This window comes from Oculina patagonica, chromosome 7 (assembly GCF_052425735.1).
Source record: "Oculina patagonica isolate OP01 chromosome 7, crgOcupat, whole genome shotgun sequence".
Classification (NCBI taxonomy): Eukaryota; Metazoa; Cnidaria; class Anthozoa; order Scleractinia; family Oculinidae; genus Oculina; species Oculina patagonica.
In genome coordinates, this window is record NC_135764.1 from 12,412,984 (window position 1) to 12,432,903 (window position 19,920).

The 19,920-nt window shown below is 39.1% G+C and overlaps 1 protein-coding gene across 1 annotated transcript; it reads left to right on the forward strand.

The window, feature by feature from the left end:
* Positions 1-15,392: 15,392 nt before the first annotated feature.
* LOC144660060 (uncharacterized) lies at positions 15,393-18,579 on the forward strand. Its single transcript, XM_078520620.1, has 3 exons — positions 15,393-15,458; positions 16,605-16,682; positions 17,716-18,579. The coding sequence occupies exon 3, from the start codon at positions 17,812-17,814 to the stop codon at positions 18,385-18,387; it is 576 nt and encodes a 191-aa protein (XP_078376746.1). The 5' UTR covers positions 15,393-15,458; positions 16,605-16,682; positions 17,716-17,811; the 3' UTR covers positions 18,388-18,579.
* Positions 18,580-19,920: the final 1,341 nt, after the last annotated feature.

Sequence of the window (19,920 nt, forward strand, 5' to 3'; positions counted from 1 at the left end):
TTTGAATTCGTTTTGCACAGTGACCAGCAAATACACGTTGTCATCTTGGTCAGCAGCAACATCCTCAATATGAAAATCTTCATTTTCATCTTCATCCGAACAAGAGAAACAATTTAAAAACTTGCCGTTACAATCGAATACTTGCACCTTGTTACTACTTCTGCATCCTACAATAAACTGCTCTTTTTTATTTGAGCACATGCGGCTCGCTGACTTAAGTTTGTGCTCCTCTTCTCCCTCCTGACCAAACGACCATGGCACAGGGAAGGGCATGTACTAAAACCCGAAACAACGAAACGAAACCACCGAAACGAAACGACCGAAACGAGCGAAACCACCGAAACGACCGAAACGAAACCGCCGAAACAACCGAAACGGCCGAAACGAGCGAAACGAGACGAAATCACCGAAACAAGCAAAACCCATTACAATTATTGAGAGCTAACCGTAAACAGGCTAACCGGAGTGCATAGTAGGCTAACCTAAGTGAAACGTAGGCTAACCGGAGTGTGTAGTAGGCTAACAGGAGTGTATAGTAGGCTAACCGGGGTTTATAGTAGGCTAATCAGAGTGTATAGTAGGCTAAACGGGGTGTATAGTACGGTAAGTGGCGAAAATCTTGAAGTTTTGCTTGTTTCGGTGATTTCGTTTCGTTTCGCTCGTTTCGGCCGTTTCGGTTGTTTCGGCGGTTTCGTTTCGCTCGTTTCGGTGGTTTCGGTCGTTTCGTTTCGGTGGTTTCGTTTCGTTGTTTCGGGTTTTAGTATATGCCACAGGGAAGTGGCCCATGTATTGTGTGAACTGTGTCACTCTAGCGTCACGCAAAGGATCCAGCTTTTCCGTCCCGATGTCAACACAAGGCCAGATCAAGAGCCCTTTGTTGCTTAAGTCAACCATTTGCATGACATCGTAAATGGCGTGATTAATGTGGCAGACAATGGCGACAATTTCTTTTTGTTCATCGCTTTTAAACCAAGACTTTAACCAAGACTTAAAGCCTTTCGTCTCCTCAGCTATCTCAGCCGTAAAACACTTCTGGACCGATGGAAGGGTGTGAAGCTCTTCAAGACACACTCTGCAGGCCGCTAATGCGTTCGCAGGATTGTTTATTTTCTCTAGTATTGTCCCCATAACACGTAGGGTCATAGCAAGGATGCGATCAGACTTGTTTAGGGCTTCATTGCCGAACGCTTCTGTTGCTTTCCTTCGGGCATCCTTGAATCTCTCTTTCGCGTCCAAAAGTGCTTCTCTTGCTGACTCTTCCAAAACGGTTAGTCTCAAACCGCTCAGTTCTTTGGTAAGGGAAACTGTCTTTACGCTTCCAGCTGCTGTCGATTGCAAGTTTACCTCTACGTTGTCGCCTTTCGTTAATGCTGTGCTGTTTTCTTCGTGGCTTGAGTTCTCAAACACGTCATACAAAGTAACAATGCCTTCCTTAAAAAAGCTGATACTCGCAAGAAGATCTTTTCTTGATATTCCATCCAACTTTGACTTGATATCGTCGATTTCACGGACTATCAAGCTACGAAATTTCTCGTCCGTTAAATCGCCTTCTTTTAGTTTCTTTGCCGCCCAGTCTCGGCCTTTATTAACGAGCAGCCCGACAGTTGCCTCAAAAACTGCTTTTACAATCGAAGACATAGTGCTTTTGATGGACTTCTAATGGCGAGAGAACGTCGATCTGCAATTATAAACTAAAGGGAATTTTGATTGCGCATGAAGGGTTTTTTAAACTCCTGTCTGGTATGTGAAAACATAGCCATCATGCTGTAATGAGATATAAATAGATCCCATTCAGGGTTTAACAACATGTTATCCATGAGATAAGCCTGCGATGAAAGATTTTATGACAAGCCCAAAGATCGTCTGGGAATGTAAATACTCTGACATGGGTTTCAGTGCCCCTTGACTAAAATTACGCGGGTTTCTCTTACCTTCTTCAACGGACAATATATATTGTTTTTTACATTGGAAAGTTACAAAGATGTAACGTCGGCGTTCTTATATGAATTTCTCCCTTATTTGGAAAATTAAGAGGGCGTCCGTCTTACAACGGATAAGGCACTTTTCGGACCTTCACCGATTTCCCTGATTTTTTCAGTGAAAGTCGACAATTATATCCCAGTAACAAATATCACATTTATTTGGATAAATTCGATATTTTATATTTTTTGCGAGGCGATTTTCAAAGTCACCTCAAAACCATGCAATTCGCCATTGGAGACTCCGTAAACTTGCTATAAATGACGGTCGCTGCCAAAAATTTATTACTCAATTCAACGAGCTGATTATTTTACATATTGAAGTTTCATCTTCCCTCGATAGTGTAGAGGTTTAATAATTGAAATCTATTTAAGTCTCGTTAAGTTATGATTTTTTTAATTTGACTCCCAACAAACTCCGGAATGTGCAAAGCGTGACATGCCTGTAGTTGAAAGCCATTTTCTCGAATGTGGGACCTGATCTAGAATCGTGTCTATTGTAACTCAAAAGTACTAACACCATTATAGAAAAGTATGAAATAAAATTTGTGGGCACTCTTTACTGCGCGCCGTACAGAGCTCCACGAATTTCCCAAATATTCGCCATTTTGATCCAAAACAAAGAAAACGCTTGAGCGACCGATAAACCAATTCCAGAACCGTGAATGTTTGGAGATGTGTTAAATACTGCTAGAAGTCAGACTGTAAATGTAAAATATTTTTCTTTCGCAGTTCCAACCGTTTTAGCCGATTTCTCGGTATTTTCAACGCTCACAGCAATAAATATATCACTTCGATCAATATGCAAATTTCGGCATAAGCCCGTGTTGTCACGGAACATCTGTATACCGCAACAATTTGCCTAAATCGTTTTCCAAAGCAAAGATTTCCTTCTTACCTGGCCGGGCGATAAATATATCTTATTAACCACGCGCGAGGGCCGTACTGGGCGAATATTGGCCCGAGGTCTTGACAGTACGGATCGAGCGCAGCGAGGTCCGTACAAAAAGACCGAGGGCCAATATTCGCCCAGTACGGTCCCGAGCAAGCTTGGTTAATAAGAGATTTATTACACGACTGGAAACTTTGTGTAGTGAGAATTGCTACCCAGTAGATGTCGTGGAAAACAATATGTGGCAAAACGTTTACGCACGCTTAAGAAGTTATAATTATTTCTGTGTAAGCCGGGTCATTTTATTTTCAAAGCAATAAAAACTCGAAAAATCTTTTGCAAAAAACAAATAAATCTTGCAAAAATCTTGCGTTAAATCGCCCGGGGATTAGCGCGGGATCATCCGGGACAAAACCCGGTCCGATACTTGGAAAATATCGGCCCTCGCGGGACCGGAAATAAAGTAATCTGATTGGCTGATTTAGTTATTGGCCCTCGGACCGCCTTAGTCGTGTAATAAGATTCTTTAGGCTTCTATGTAGAAGCTTTCTTTTTGTTTGTGGCTGTAGAGAAGCTGTTTTCATTTCCCACGGTGCGATGAAACAGTGTTTGTTTTGCCGCAAGACTGACTTGTTCATTTCAGTCTAATTCAATTAAAGCCTTGTTTGTCAAACCCCTGTCGGCCCCTTTTTTTGTTTTTCTCTTTGCAAACCTTTTAAAAAACAGTGTAAGCTTCTGAGTATGTTTTTTCATTCCTAAAAGGGTTTTTATTTGCTTGGCTTTTTTTCGGAGGGATTTATTCGAAAAAATTACATTCCAGTCTGGTCTTGTGGAAACAAGAGAAATCCCTGATTTGCGTCGCACAACTTTGTTTGCATATCAGAACAGTGTTTTGTGAAAACTATCGGACTCCAATGAGGCAAAGCAAGTTCTACAATTATCTTATAAACATCAATAGTCTTTGAAGCATTGTATACATAGAATAAAAATAATTGGGATAACTCAATGTTTGTTCTTCCCAACTTAGGGAAATGGTCAAAACTATTGTACTCAGACAGGACCCACCAGTCTGCAAAAGGACAGGTGGTCTCTTCATGTACCCCTCCCTTACCCACTTTTAAAGATAGTGTCTTGTTTGTATAGCCTCCACTCTATCAGGAGTAGAAACTAAGAAAAAGATTCAAACATCTCTGTGCCATTTCTCCAGCAATGCAAGCTTCATGCACACCAAATATGAAAATCTCAACTTGAATTTTAAGGCCAATAAATTTTGTCCATTTGGCTTATCAGACAGGTGGTGTCTTGCATAGCCCCCCTACCCCTACACAAGGTGGGTCCTCGTCGAGTACACTTGTTTTGTCCACTTCCCTTACTTGTTTGTTTCAATCTAATTCAATTAAAACCGATTAATTAATGTTCGCGATTTTGTCTAATTTCGAGAAAATCCTTACGCGTCTTTTCTGCACGAAATGGCAGCTATTGCATCCAATTGCTTTCTTTACGAGATATTACAGACTCCGTGTGGATCTAGTAGGAATGAGGAGAGTCATGTGTTGCTCTCTGAGTGCAACTCGGATATTTCAGCTCATTTGTCGAGCTGCCACTTATCGAAATGTGGCGATGTTACGGAAGCCGAACTAATCATGGCGAGAGCGTGACGTTACCAACGGCTGTGAAGTAGACTGAGTGCGGGTTTGACCATTACAAGGTGTGGTCGATGTTTTTTTTGCAAAAAAAGCGTTAAACTATCGCGCTAAATTTGAGTGAAATATATCACCCCGGGAGGGGGGGGGGGGGGGTACTTTAAAAAAATTTATACGGGAAGGCTTCGCCCGAGCTCTAACCCCTGCCCTTTTATAAACGATTTTGACAGAAATCATTCCCCTTTTGTATACCGTTTACTGAAAAAAGGTACCCCTTTCATATACCTGAAAGACATGGTTTAGACTTAAGACACGACGTTTTCTTGTATATGGTCTAATTAACGTCCACTCTCAAATAAACGAACAACCTCGTATCTTGTAAACACCTCCCTTGAGGTGTTAAGTCTATAGATGCCCCCCACCCCCCCCCCCCAAAAAAAAATAAATAAAAAAATAAAAAATATGAATCGCCTCAAAAACCAGGGAAACGCTCCACAGCGTAACATCACGCAATATTTTTTTTTTTGCTTGACTCGGACATCGAAAAGGCAAACAATGCCAACATGGTTAACCCTAATGGCGCTGAAGACATCAGCATCGTACTATGAATGCAACTACCAAAAAGGAAAGAGACGAGCAGAACGATCGTTTATTTGGCAGAGAAGAATGGCTGATCATGAGCCAAGTGCAGGGCTTCTTCTCCCGCCGTGCAGCGGCTAGACGAAGAAAGCAGGAACCAGAAAAATTCGACCTGAGTCCCAGGGAGTTATTGCTAGAGGAAAAAGAAGTTGATAGACAACAACTTGTTGAAGAAGTAGTGAACGAACTGAGGCCGCAGCACCCACTGTCGTACGACGCATTCAACCTGTGCGAGTGTGTGAGAGAACATAAACTGGACAAATTTAACGTGCCAATGCTCAAAGAAATCTTACGCCATTTTGAGGTCCAATTCAAATCGAAAGACAAAAAAAAAAGAAAGACCTGATTGAACAACTAAGGTTGTTCAAGATTGAAAAAGAATGAATATAAAGGGATAAACAAGTCACTAACCTTGCAAAGAAACATTCATTAGTACATAAGGTTAAACGTAGTAAATGCCGTTAATATTACAATCCTCTTTTCACGAAAAACAGTTTTCTGTTATTGACCCCGCAGGGCTTTCGCCCAGAGACGAAAGCCCGAGGAGGCATTCATTGTAGCTTGCGCGTATATATAGAGAATGCACTTACAGTCCGAATATACGACCGGTATGTATACTAGAAAAAACGATCTCGATTTGCTCGAACAAGGCCGCAAGGAATCTCTGAGTAATGATAATGTTTTGCCGCAAGGGATTCCTGGGTATTATGATGTCACGATAACAGGGGGTAGCGGTAAATAAAAATCCCTATCTTGGGTTAGAACGGTATTAAAAAGACTGACCCGCGTTTTGGTATTTGTCACACGTTGATTACTCCGATGTTTGGCTTACGCGTGTTCACAGATTTGTTCGAGCGGTTTCTCTGCTTTGGTTGTGTTTAGTGATATTTGATGCAGTTGTGAGTAATACGTCGAAAGATTTTGAGCAATTGGTTTCGTGTTCTTGGCTAGGTGTGTTCCAAGAGCTGGTTCAAGCGTTAAGGTTTGCTCTCGGGGGTAATTCGTTTAGCTAACAAACTGTCAGATTATTTGATCCAAAAATTGGTTTGAAAAAGGATCAAAAATTGTTTTCTCGAATCTTTGAATGTGCCATATTTTGAACTGGAAATCATTGTAAGTTTAATAATTGTGAATGTTATAAGCCCGGGATAATAATGTGTTATGTGTTATTTCCGCTAGGTGTTATTTCCGCGTGCTAGGTAATATATTCGACTTTAACTTGTGAATATTTTTGGGACGCAATGGTGTCCCACAACAAGAAATTCCGCAGCAAACAGATCAAACAATGTCTTGACGTACATGGCACAGTAAAAAAGAAGCCTAATTTTAAAGGCGACAAAAAGACTCCACTAATCCAAGATTATTGCTGTAAACAAATTATAAAAAGGCGGGGCAGCTTTATAGTGGGAACTAATACTAGTCAAGACTTGATGAGTTAATGGACAAATGTATAAATGCGGGTTCTTTCATATTTGTTATGTTCATGTTGTCGAAAAAACATATTTCGTAGCAGGGCTCGCGACTCCCTTCAATTACCGATAGTAATAGAATACGAAATGCACATTTGTGTTACTGTTTATTTTCTTGTTTTAGAGACACTTTAATGCCCCGCCCACTAATTATGACAGATAAATTAATAACCATTATCTTATTAAAATCAAATCAATACAATGACTTCCAATTATAAGGCCCCGACTGTTGGTGTTTTTACTTTTATGTCTCGAATACTTCAGAGACTTTTGATGTTCATCAAATAACTGTTTATTACTTTTTGTTTATGAGAAAGGGCTAGAAGGGGGTAAAATGAGAAATAGGATTGGGCAAATTGTTGCCTGGAAAATGGAATTTGGGTCACTGGGACTGGTAATCACAAGTAAAAACCAATAGATAGAACTGGGATTTGGATTTGGAAAATACGGGAAAACAATAGGCTAGGGCTTTACCCTAATCCCCCCCCTCGCCTCCCTCTATCAGGAACACGATATGAAATTTGCGAGTCTTGACAAGACAAGGAGCATATTCGACACCCTCGACAGCAAAGTTTTAACTCAATACAAGAAGGGCATTTTTTGGAACGTTAATTTTCTGGAAAAAGTCCCCTCGAAAAGGCCAAGCGAAAACAAAAACCCGGGTTTTGACAAACTAGGCAGCCTGGCCGGTTTTAATTGAATTAGACTGAAACGAACAAGTCAGTCTTGCGGCAAAACAAACACTGTTTCATCGCAGCGTGGGAAATGAAAACAGCTTCTCTACAGCCACAAACAAAGAGAAAGCTTCTACATAGAAGCCTAAAGAATCTTATCGCCCGGCCAGGTAAGAAGGAAATCTTTGCTTTGGAAAACGATTTAGGCAAATTGTTGCGGTATACAGATGTTCCGTGACAACACGGGCTTATGCCGAAATTTGCATATTGATCGAAGTGATATATTTATTGCTGTGAGCGTTGAAAATACCGAGAAATCGGCTAAAACGGTTGGAACTGCGAAAGAAAAATATTTTACATTTACAGTCTGACTTCTAGCAGTATTTAACACATCTCCAAACATTCACGGTTCTGGAATTGGTTTATCGGTCGCTCAAGCGTTTTCTTTGTTTTGGATCAAAATGGCGAATATTTGGGAAATTCGTGGAGCTCTGTACTGCGCGCAGTAAAGAGTGCCCACAAATTTTATTTCATACTTTTCTATAATGGTGTTAGTACTTTTGAGTTACAATAGACACGATTCTAGATCAGGTCCCACATTCGAGAAAATGGCTTTCAACTACAGGCATGTCACGCTTTGCACATTCCGGAGTTTGTTGGGAGTCAAATTAAAAAAATCATAACTTAACGAGACTTAAATAGATTTCAATTATTAAACCTCTACACTATCGAGGGAAGATGAAACTTCAATATGTAAAATAATCAGCTCGTTGAATTGAGTAATAAATTTTTGGCAGCGACCGTCATTTATAGCAAGTTTACGGAGTCTCCAATGGCGAATTGCATGGTTTTGAGGTGACTTTGAAAATCGCCTCGCAAAAAATATAAAATATCGAATTTATCCAAATAAATGTGATATTTGTTACTGGGATATAATTGTCGACTTTCACTGAAAAAATCAGGGAAATCGGCGAAGGTCCGAAAAGTGCCTTATCCGTTGTAAGACGGACGCCCTCTTAAAGATTATAATCTGATGCCCACGAATTACTCAAATAAAACTTGTTCACGCTATATACTTTCCCGTTAGTCCCGCTCACAGAGAGCGAAACTCCGAAACGCGAGAGCTCGACAAAGACGTCAATTAGTTGCCATAATCAAACGTTCTCTATTCTTGATGACGCGAAATAATGACTTTGGGTAAATTCTCAGCTCCGACTATTGCATTTCTAGCTCTCTGATTGGCCCAAAACTCCGACTATTTAACAATTAGATGGCAAGTTCGAGGTTTCTACCGACTGATAGTGGGCGAGGGGCAAAGCCCCGAGCCAACTTTCAAAAACCGGTAGAAACCGAGAGCGAGCCGTCAAATTGTTTTAGCATAACCCAATGGCTAATGTATTTAACACACGGGAAAGTTGATATTTGAAGGATTTGTTCAAAAATACAATATAGATAAGATATAATTGTTTTGGCCACTTTGCTTAGGAACATGAGTTAAAACTCAAAGGTTATCCTAAAGTAGCAGAAAGGTATCTGAAAAGTTGTTAAAACTCTTCTAAGGAGATCTTCCTTAAATTTCCGTAAGCCTTTACAACAGTTTTTCGTTGATCATGAGGGCAAAAACTACTTTTTAGGACTGAGAATGGGTTAAACTTGCGTCCTTCGCTTCTTGCGACTCAAAAAGAGTCGCTCAAACGAGTCGAAACAAACGCTACCAAACTTTCTGAGTTTTCTTAAAATTTATCTTGCAATAATTTGATAGGGTTGGATGGTGTGTCAGGAACTTGACATCACCATGGCAACGGCATTTTGACAGGCATGTTTTCCCAAATTTGTAATTTTGCGTGTTTCTATTAATAAAAACCGACTTTAATACAATTATTTTTACATTTTACGGTTTTAAAGTACATTTTTAAGCGAATTTATATGGAATATTAATGCCAATTTATGTGTAATATAAATTTAAGTTAATGCCACAACCATGAACGTGAGATCAGAGAAGTAAAAAGAGCACCCCAGTCAAATATACAGATCTGTCACGCAATAGGCTGCAAGACTAACACTCTTGCGTTACATTCAAAGGTCAAGTCGCTTCTGTACCAGTATGATGAGCAATTTCGGGCTGGCCAACCATATTGCCCCTATTCTATCATGTCAATCAAGACCATGCGGTTTCATCTAGACATCATTAATTTTACTTCAAATTCTGTGAGCTCTAAAATGGTTCTGACAATAATTATCGCTGTGATATCCTTCGATTATTTTTTGCTTCAACATCGCTCTATCAGTACTTTAAATGATCCTGGTTTCTGCCAACGAACTACGTTCCAGTTTTACACATTGTATTCCGTTGTACGATGATAAATATTCCGCTGATGCGTTGTCGAAGGCTTCGTGTTGATGAATGCAGCCGGCGATCCAGCACTACTCTCAACAGGTATTCGGTCCAGCAACTGAGGAACTTATGCACACACAGAACAGATTGACTCTACCGGAATATGGCCACTCTCTCGACTCGGCTTCAAGGTCCTGTGGTCTCCAAACCGCGGCTAAAACCGACAGTACAGCAAAAGCATGAACCTAGCTCACAAGAACACAATTTGTATGGTGTTGGGAGACAACGTGCCTTCGTTTACCCGAGGCTATGTGATTAATGACTTATCAAAACAAGACAATTCTCTCAACTGGAAAATGCTACTCTCTTGTCAAGCCGGAGAACAGTCAACAAGAGTCAAGGCCGTCGTGAATGTCTTTCAAGCCTTCTTTCCCGCCGAAAGTGGTCAGTGAAAACTTTGACATGTACAAGCGATCCGGATTTCTCTAGAGTTAACCTTTGGCCAAGTGCAATCGAGGAGCTTTCTGAAAGCTAAGTGTAAATATTTATTAGCCGATTCTATTTTTCTTACACCGGCGATAAATGAGTTTTCAATATGGAAACTGAAGAAACTTCGAGCAATTTGCAGGCTGTCGTTTCCACGATTTAGCAATCGTAAAGGGCTGGAAATTACAAGATCTCGGTGGTCAATTAGCTATTGTTATCTTCTGTAATGTTCGAAGTCATGTCTTAATACCTGAGTAGACGAGACATCTTTGATAATTTGGCTGCTCAAAGTTGAGGAAGAGTGACCTAAAATTAGCTTTCCTGGAGGCTGGGGTGGTGTTCTTTCGTCCCTTGTCACTGAGGTCAAAATAGGACAAATTTAAGCTTAATTCAAAGCTAAGGAAGCTTTTCAGCTTAAAGAATATTTAGCCTACTTAATGAGGATTCTGAAAAAGTAAACAGTTTCATTTAATACAAGAATTCGAGGAATTTAAGGGTGCCGATGTGACTGGCATTTTAACAAAAATCGGTTATAATTGAAAGGGGATTTGAACAATTGTAGCCAGAATTTGATCCTAGACATAAAATACAATAACAAAAATTTCTTACGTGAGTACGTCATAGTAAGTAAAAAGTGATAATTTCAGGATCAAAGCTTGATTTGTAGTGAATACATTACTTTGTCACGCAAGGAACATCGAACATCTCATGACGTACTCGTAATAACACGTATTTGAAGCCTGCCGAGTCTAGTAGCAGAAGGATAAATCATAAGGAGCTATTCTACATGTATCTACAATGAATGCATCCTAGAGTCACAAGCATCCAAATTAATCAAATACGCCATATTTTTTCGCAACTTCTTCCCTGATTGATTCTTGCGTGAGTTCTGCCTTACCGCCATGTTTTTTTTTTCAAGCCAGCAATGTGCAATTCCAGCAGTAAATAACAAAATTTTGCTCTATATAAGGTATTTCTTCCCTTAAAAGAGAGTCCATTTACCTGCGAAACCAATCAGAAATGCCAGCATAAACAATGGTACCTTTCCTTGGCAACAGATGTCCTGGAGTGCAAGGTCAATATATTTATATATATAAATAATTTTATTCATGTTGCAAATATATGTTTTTTCTGCAAAATAGATAGGAACCATGGTTTTAAACGATGAAATGAAGCTTCCACATATATTTGTGAACTCTGAGTGTAATTTGCGATGGACAAGATTAAAATTTCTGCAGCCTGTAAGAAGAAGCCGTATGCGATAACATCAGACAATGGCTGGCATTTTTTGATGTCACATGGCCCAGATTGCATTGCTCTGTCTTCGTGCAAACAATATATTTCAGTACACTTGCAATGGTACCGGTATTAAATAAGAGAAAGGTACCTTGTCATCTTCCTTTTAAACTAGTGCGAGTAAGATGTCTAAAAGGGAAAGTCCACCAATGTAATTAGTTCGCAGTTGAAACTGGAGATCCTGCACTTTCCAAATAGCCTGCTATGGGGATTGTTTTAGTAAACTGCAATGCTACAATTTGAGCCATTTGTTGTGGTAAATTCACCTTGAAGACAAAACTCCAGTTGTTTATATTTTGCTAAATAGAAATACATCTGAGCAAAAAAAAAAAAACAAAAAAAAAAACAACAACAACAACAATTTTTTTTTTTTTTTTGCAGATCTATTTTGTGGTATAACAATATTTCAAGCTGCTTAATATTGAACCGATTTGTTAAGGGTCACTTTAGCCTCCAGGAATACCTTAAATGTTTCTACACTCTGGTCACTCCTAAGCATCTAAACTTCTCAATTGGAAATAAGCACTCTTTGAATTCTTGCCAAGTCATTCAAAAGGAATGATGATGATAATTGAATAGTCTTGTATTTACATATCTACTCATATACTTGTATAGACGTAAAGATATAAAGCTATTTTATATTGCATGCTGTTCGTCTATGGGGAATACACTTCGTGTATTTGTGGGGTGAAGTGCTCCATACAATTCGCCCTTTTGCCCCATAGCCTCACAGGGTCAGCTTTCCCTGTAGAGTGGGCCCCCAGTGTTGCTGTTGTTGGCTGTTGTATTTGTTCCCAAGGGTCCTGGAGATTAGGACCCCAGTTTCTTGGGAACCAGGGAATGTGGTTGTGTTTGTTCCCAAGAGTCTTAGTACCCCAGTTTCTTGGGAACCAGGGAATGTGGTTGCGTTTGTTCCCAAGGGTCTTAGGACCCCAGTTTCTTGGGAACTGTTCCCAAGGGTTTTAGGACCCCAGTTGCTTGGGAACCAGGGAATGTGGTTGTGTTTGTTCCCAAGGGTCTTAGGACCCCAGTTGCTTGGGAACCAGAAATGTGGTTGTGTTTGTTCCCAAGGGTCTTTGGACCCCAGTTGCTTGGGAACCAGGGAGTGTTGTTGTGTTTGTTCCCAAGGGTCTTAGGACCCCAGTTGCTTGGGAACCAGGGAATGTTGTTGTGTTTGTTCCCAACCTCTCATTGCCAACCAACTTACCTGTGATACCCTGCATGATTCCTATTGGCAACTCGAGCACTTCACCCCTTACCCCATTTCTTCCATTGAACTTGTTGTCTTGTTTTCATGTCATGGGTTGGGAGCATTAATTGATTTTCAATACTTTGCAGTAATTTTGGGTGATTTTCTGGCGTTTTGGAAAATTTTTGAAATCCAAGATGGCGGATCCAAGATGGCGGCTGTTTTGACATCATGATGTTATTGTCACGTGATGTGACGTCACCATCCCACGTGACGTATACCAAAAGAAAGATGTCTGGACATACAATACATCCTATACGTTTCATTGTGATCCCCCCGGTCAGAGAAGGTCCAAAAAAGCCTGATCTGAATAGAGTTAATGGGTGAATGTGTCTCAGTTTAAATAAATTCAAATTGCCGTGCCATATCTTGTAAAATATTTCTGTAGTTATTTTTGGCTAATAAGCTTTTAAGTGAAATTTCAAGTGCTAGGAGAGAGTATCGACGATAACTGCTTTGATCACAGACGTGCGCAGTTTCACATATAAATCGTTGTTTTTTTTTTTCTTATAGCTTCCAGCTTTTTCAAAAGATAATTTATTGACACCACAAATAAAGTTTTCGTAAGCTACTTTGTCTGAATGGCAATTTCGCTACCATGAGTTCAGTGCTCATTTGATCAATTATGCCAAAATGTTCTCAATTTTTCACAATGTTTACCACCAACTGCTTTTAAGATGCCAAAAGCAAATTTGACTTAATTAAAGAGTTTTTAAACTGGTGTTTGTTTTTATTTGTTATTGCATAAGCAATCACAGCTTTTAAAACAATACGGCATGGGTTTCCTTTAAGTTTACATTAAACATCCTGTTTACCACCACTTTCCCACAACAGTCTTGTTATTGGCCGTTCCGAGGTTGCGCGGGAAACTGGGGCGAGTTTCAAATTGTTAGTAATCAATAATCTGATACCACTATATGAAAGATCATGATGAGATTGGTCATTTGACGAAGTTTGATGCTTTCAGGGTGAATAGAAACGAAGTTATGGACCTTGAAACAAGGTTAAAAATCCATACAAACGTCTCTAATTGTAAGCCAGCGTCCCCCAAAACCATATAAACTCTTAAAATTTTTATCCGTTTTGTGACAGCTGTAAAATCCTGCCAAAGACCTATTATTTGAAAGAAACTAAGATGAAAATCACTTTGTTTGCCCATTTTAAAGAGTATCACAAAAATCATAATAAATTTAAGAGTTTATGGGGGACGCTGTCTCAAAATAAGAGACGTTTGTATGGATTTTTAACCATGTTTCAAGGCCCATAACTTCGTCTCTGTTTATCCTAAAAGCGTCAAACTTGGTAAAATGACCAATCTCACCGGGTTCTTTCATGTGGTGGTGTCAGATTATCGATTACTTGAAATTTGAAACTCGCTTGGAACGGCCTATATGCAGAGCATGATTTCTTGTGATATTTTTTCTAGCGGAAATATTAAGAATTTGGTTGATCTCGTGACGGTCCGATGCAAATACTGTTTTTGATACACCGCTTGGCTTTCGTGTTGAAAATAGCTTGGTCAAAATGCTTCAGCTGCTTTAAGCTGTCAAGAGTAATTTTACTAAAAACAAACATGTTTTTGAATTATCAATGGGATAAGCAGTCACACTGTCATTATTATCACACAAATCATCATTATTTTATTTGCTAATTCAGAAGAATAACATAGCACATCATACGTTTCTCGTTAGTTTACACTATTTTTATTCTTGTCCCTAAAAACCTGCTTAACAAAAAGCTTGATTAATATCCATCAACTGCCTTAAGCTGCAAGTGTTTTTAAACAAGTATTTGTTTTCTATTATTGTCTAAGAGGATCTGTAGCTAAATCATTAATTGCATAAGCAAACACAACTTTTAACGTAACACGGAATAGGTTTTCCCTTAGTTTACAACACAAAACTCTTAACCGTAACAATCTTGTTTTATCCATAACGTGAATTCGTGTGCTAATTTTTCTGGCGGATAAAATTAAAATTTGTTTCAGTTCATGTCTTTGGAATACTGTCTTTGCTTGGTGGACATTGACCAAGCTTGTTTACCGGCTGCTTTAAGCTGCCAAAAATAATTTTACTAAAAGTCTTTTTAAACAAGTATTTGTTTTCTATTATTGGCTAAGAGGATTTATAGATCAACATCAATTTTATAAGCAAACACAACTTTTTAAATGACACGACATAGGTTTTCCCTTAGTTTACAATACAAAACCCGTTTAACACAACTTTGTCATAACAATCTTGTTATATCCAAAACATGTACTCTTGTGCTAATTTTTCTGGCGGGAAAAAAAAACATTTTCTCGAGTTCGTGACTGTTGAATACTGTCTTTGATATGCTTTCGGCTTTCGTGTGAAAACAAGGTTGGTCAATATTAATTTTAAAATTCAAATATATTATTGACATTTCGATGATATCCATATATCTTATTTGCCTTAACAAATAGGCGTCATGCAAAACCGAGTGGACAGTCGATGCTTTTTATAGGAGTAAATAGTAAATTTGCAAGTTAGCCTTCAGAATCAAACTTTCTGTCGAAGAATTTAGCATCTAAGCCTAAAAAAAGTAATAAACGACAATGAATTTTCGCTTAGTCTGGACCGTTATTCAATACAACGGTTGTCAGTGAGTAGCCCAAAATCTTCTTACGGCTTTGTAAACATGTTTTCAGCTGCATAAAACTGCCAAACTAAAAGATCCACTTATTAGAATCGAGGGTTTATAAGAAGGAGTCGTGTTTCGGTGTTTTATTCAGGTTTTGGCACAAGACGTCGGAGAAAGGCTTCCACGATCCAAAAGGTGAGATATAGAACGCCTCTGTGAGTACTTGTTTCAGCATTGAATGGGTGGTGGGCAAAATGTCTCATGAAAAGACGTGTTTTTAATTTTTGATATGTTTGGCTAGTCCTGATTGCTTTTTTCTATCATCATGTTCATTATCGGGAACTTCGAAATTTTCGTGCACTACAAATGGCCTTAAAATGACGGTAAATTGCGATCACTGAATTAAGACACCGCCTTATCTTGCGTGCGTGTTTGCCAAGGAATTTAGACATTGAATTTGTAGCCCAAATTTCGTTTCATCGGCGATTTCTACAAAGACAAAACTTGATTTCTTTTATTCCACTTAGTTCTATCCTTTTATTCGAAAAAAAAAATCCACAATTGGAACTGCAACTTTAACAGCTGTAAGATTTAAATGCATTATAATTATAAGACGTAATCAGCAAAATGTTTATTATTTCAGACAAATCTTGCTTCAACACTTAGTACCGTTCGGCACGAATTGAAGGTCTTGCTGAGCGTCCAGCTGAAAGCAACTGAACAAATCAGGGCTTGAAGACTTTCCTTGGTGTTTTAAAAGAAATCTACCCTCCGACACGTGATCTGAGATTCCCCATAAGAACCACGCAAATTCCGACCAGCAGAGCTCGACATGACAAAACATTTTGCGAGACTGGATATTTCGTAGATCTATTTGCCACGTTTATAATTACCGTATTTTCTCAATTAAACGCCCCCGGCGTTTATTTCAAACTGGGTTCTGTGGATCCGGCGTTTATTTGAATGGTGCATTTTATTTGAGCAAAATGTTTATTAAACAAGGGTTTTTAGTCATTATTTGTGACATGAATGTATCTTGCCATCATACCTAAAGCATATTACACCTCAAATAAATGCCTAAAAGGCTTACTTACCACTCTACCTTGGAGACCCGGCGTTTATTCGGGGTCCGGCGTTTAATCGAGAAAATACAGTACTAACTTCAAACAGTCGGTCAGTAATTTATTTTACTGTTTTTCAGAGCCAGATTTTCACAGCCTTAAAAGTGATTACCATATCTATGGTGCCAAATATTTACATGATGGTTTCAGGGGCAGAAACTTGGGTCTTCAACTTAACTATTTTTCGATGTTTGGATATACTTTTCCTTTCTCCTTTTAGCTCCTTTTTATAGAGGTCGGATTTGCTGCGCTAGATTAACTCGCTAGCTGAACGAAAGTAAAGAGCTACATCTAAGAAGTAAGTACCAGTGGCAATTCAGCACATTCAGTGATAAAAAAGGAACTTCCAGTTTCTTTCGGCCTTGAAACGTCGGTATTCTGCAACAGTAATGTGGTTTACTTTTAACGAAAAATATTCTCTATAAATTTCCACTTTTTTATTTTCAAGTGATGAACTCAGTGGGTTGAAAAACAATTTTTCAGCTTGTTCTTGAACGATGTCATTCTATCTGAATCGTTACTTTTTTTTAAGCAAGACTGTGAAGTCAACAACAAACAACAACAAACAACAATACTTTATTTACCCACGCGACACCTAGGAGCGCAAGCGCTCGTTAAAACGTGTGCGTGAACGCAAAACTGTATAAAAGGGAAAAAAAATTAAATAATTATCTATGTAAATATGTAAATATGTATAATATAATAAATATGTATACTAATATAATAATATAATATGTATAATATAATAATAGGCACCTAAAAAGAGTTAAAAATATTTACCTAGTAATCGTTTAAAAGTTAGAAGATCGTAAGCGTCCCTTACAAATGGTGGTATTGAGTTTCAGATCCTGGCGGCATTGAAAGAAAAGGACTTATGCCGCCATTCCAAATTGCATCTAGGCATCTCTAAAATTGTACCGGACCCCCTTAGGTTAAATGAGCACACTTTAAAATTAAAGAGATCTTGAATATAGCTTGGAGCTTGATTATGTAAGCATTTATACACAAGGACTAATGCCTGAAATTTCCTGCGCTGTTCTAGCGAGCTAATGCTTTGTACAGTCTTCAAAAGAAACTCATAAGGGGTCTGCCTGCAAAGGCCTAAAATCGATCTAAGAATATAATAGTTTGCGTCCTCTAGTTTATTAGCCTGAGTGTTACCCACACCAAGCAGTAAGGGCCCACAATACTCTAGATGTGGTAAAATAAACGCTTTATATAGACGGCCCATAACATCTATTGGTCGTAGGTGAATAAACACACAAAATATCTATCTACCAAAGCCTTCGTTATAACTGTCTTTACTCTTTTCTCTTGATTTTTAATCATAGGATTCACACAGAAGATACACATGGTTAACATGGCAAACGGACGCTTGCTCATTTTCCTGTCTATTATCGGCCTGGTGTCACAGTGCTTGGCTGAAGATGGGTTCAGGATTTGCTTCCGTGAAACTGAACGCAGTTCGCAGTGTCAGGGACCATCGTACACTTGCAGTGGATGGAGTTCCAATCCTGCTTGGACTCAATCATTCCGAGATGACACCGATAACCGAGGTGGAGGCTGTCGCTACCAGTGGAAAATCCAGGCACACCACAGAATCAAACCAAACCGGCAGTATCGCCTCTGCTTTCAAGAGACGGAAGGAAGCTCGCAGTGTCAAGGAACTCGAAGCTCGTGCACCGGTTGGAGCCAGTACCCCTCTTGGACCAAATATTTCCGTGATGACACCGACAACAGAGGTGGTGGCTGTCGTTACGCTTGGAAGATCGAGTCTAAACGGGTACCGGGTGGTCACTTCAAGATGTGCCGAGTGTGCTTCAAAGAAACAGAGGGAAGCTCTCAGTGCCAGGGAAATCGCCAAAGCTGCAGTGAATGGAGCTCGAGGAAGAACAAAAATGGTGATTGGACCTTGCCATTCCGAGATGATACAGATGGGCGCTCTGGGGGCTGTGCTTATTGGTGGTATCTGGATTGCACCTCATCAGTTCATACCGCCTTGAATTGCCCAAGGCACAGCCCATGCTAGATACCTAGCAAGAATCGTTTCATTCAAACCGAGTGTCGTGAAACCATGTTAACAGTTTTGCTCAAAAGTGCTAAAATTGTCATAAGTCGTTGCTTTTTAGAATGTCATTTTATGCACTGTTGTTATGCTAATTAAGGGTCCAGGCAGGTGCTAATAAAATATTTAAAAGGGACGAACTGTTGTGCATTTTGTTGACATCAATTTGTTTAATTTTTTGTGGCTTACAAATGCCCAAGAGCACGGCAAGAAAGTTTGGCAGGCTTTGTATAACTGCGGAAAATTACAATCGAATGAATGAATTATTCGGTAACTAAAGAACTAATGGGCTTGTAAAACGTTGCTGGATTGGTTTAGATAAAGATGAGAATTTCGTGATTTTGGCGAGACAGTTCTTCGAGGGGTTTTAGTTTCGCGATTTGACCATAAAATACGTCTAAAACGTTAAAAATGCTTCAAAAACGTTAAAAAATCGCGAAAATCACAAATTAAAGTCCCCCGTAGTTAAGTACCAATAAGGTAACCTAAGATTCCTTTGGGCGCCATGGTTTTTTTTTTTTTTTCTTTGTGAAGCTCTGACACATATACCAAAGATAACCTGTGAGAAATAATATTCTTCACTATATTATCCAATCTGTACTTCCGCTCCTTTGCTAAAACGTTTGAGAAAAAATTATGTTTTGCCTTTCCTCAGCATGCTCAGTACAGCTTTCAAGTAGACCAGTGGCACAACCAGAATAAAGAACAATTAATCCTGAAAATGTCCGAAATGAACTATATACATGCACGGTAATAAAGTTTTCTCTGACTCGTCAATGCATTACCTATGAACATCTATTTCTCAAGAATTTAAGAGCGGTCATCCTAAAATATCGCCTGGAGGTGTGAAAAAAAGAATAGAAAATTCTCAAACTTTACCAGAAGATAGGTACAGGTGAACCATTTCAAGAAAATAAAAAACTTTGAATTCGATTAGATTTTTTTTACATACCAAAGTTCGGAAGCCAAACAGGGAAATGTGTTGTTCTGGTAAACTCATCGTCTTTATTCACGGCTTCCCAGGAATATAACAATCTTCGTTTTCACAGATTTCGATCTGCATGTTTTACAAGTAGGAACACAGCGAACACGATGCGAGAGTCACGTGACGCTACAGGGTACCCACGGGGGTACTATCACAAGTCAAGAATCTCTGGTTTCTTACACAGTCTACCCCTGCGGGTGTAGCGTGCTGTAACATAATTTATGTAGTCCCTTCACAACCTTCCGTCGTTGTCTGTCGTTCAAATTAAACGCAAAGATTGCGTGACAGGTGTTCATGAGGCCTCATACCCGGATTCACGCGTCCACATCACAAATCAGTACAGGACGATCGTTGCCGTCCTTTTTTATTTTTGCAAAATTTGGTTTTGAGTCCCAAATAATGTTTAAATGTTTTTGTTTCTTTGTCTGTTTAATTAATCGCTTTACATTACTGGTTGTGGCGAGTAAATTTTTGTTGAAAATCTTC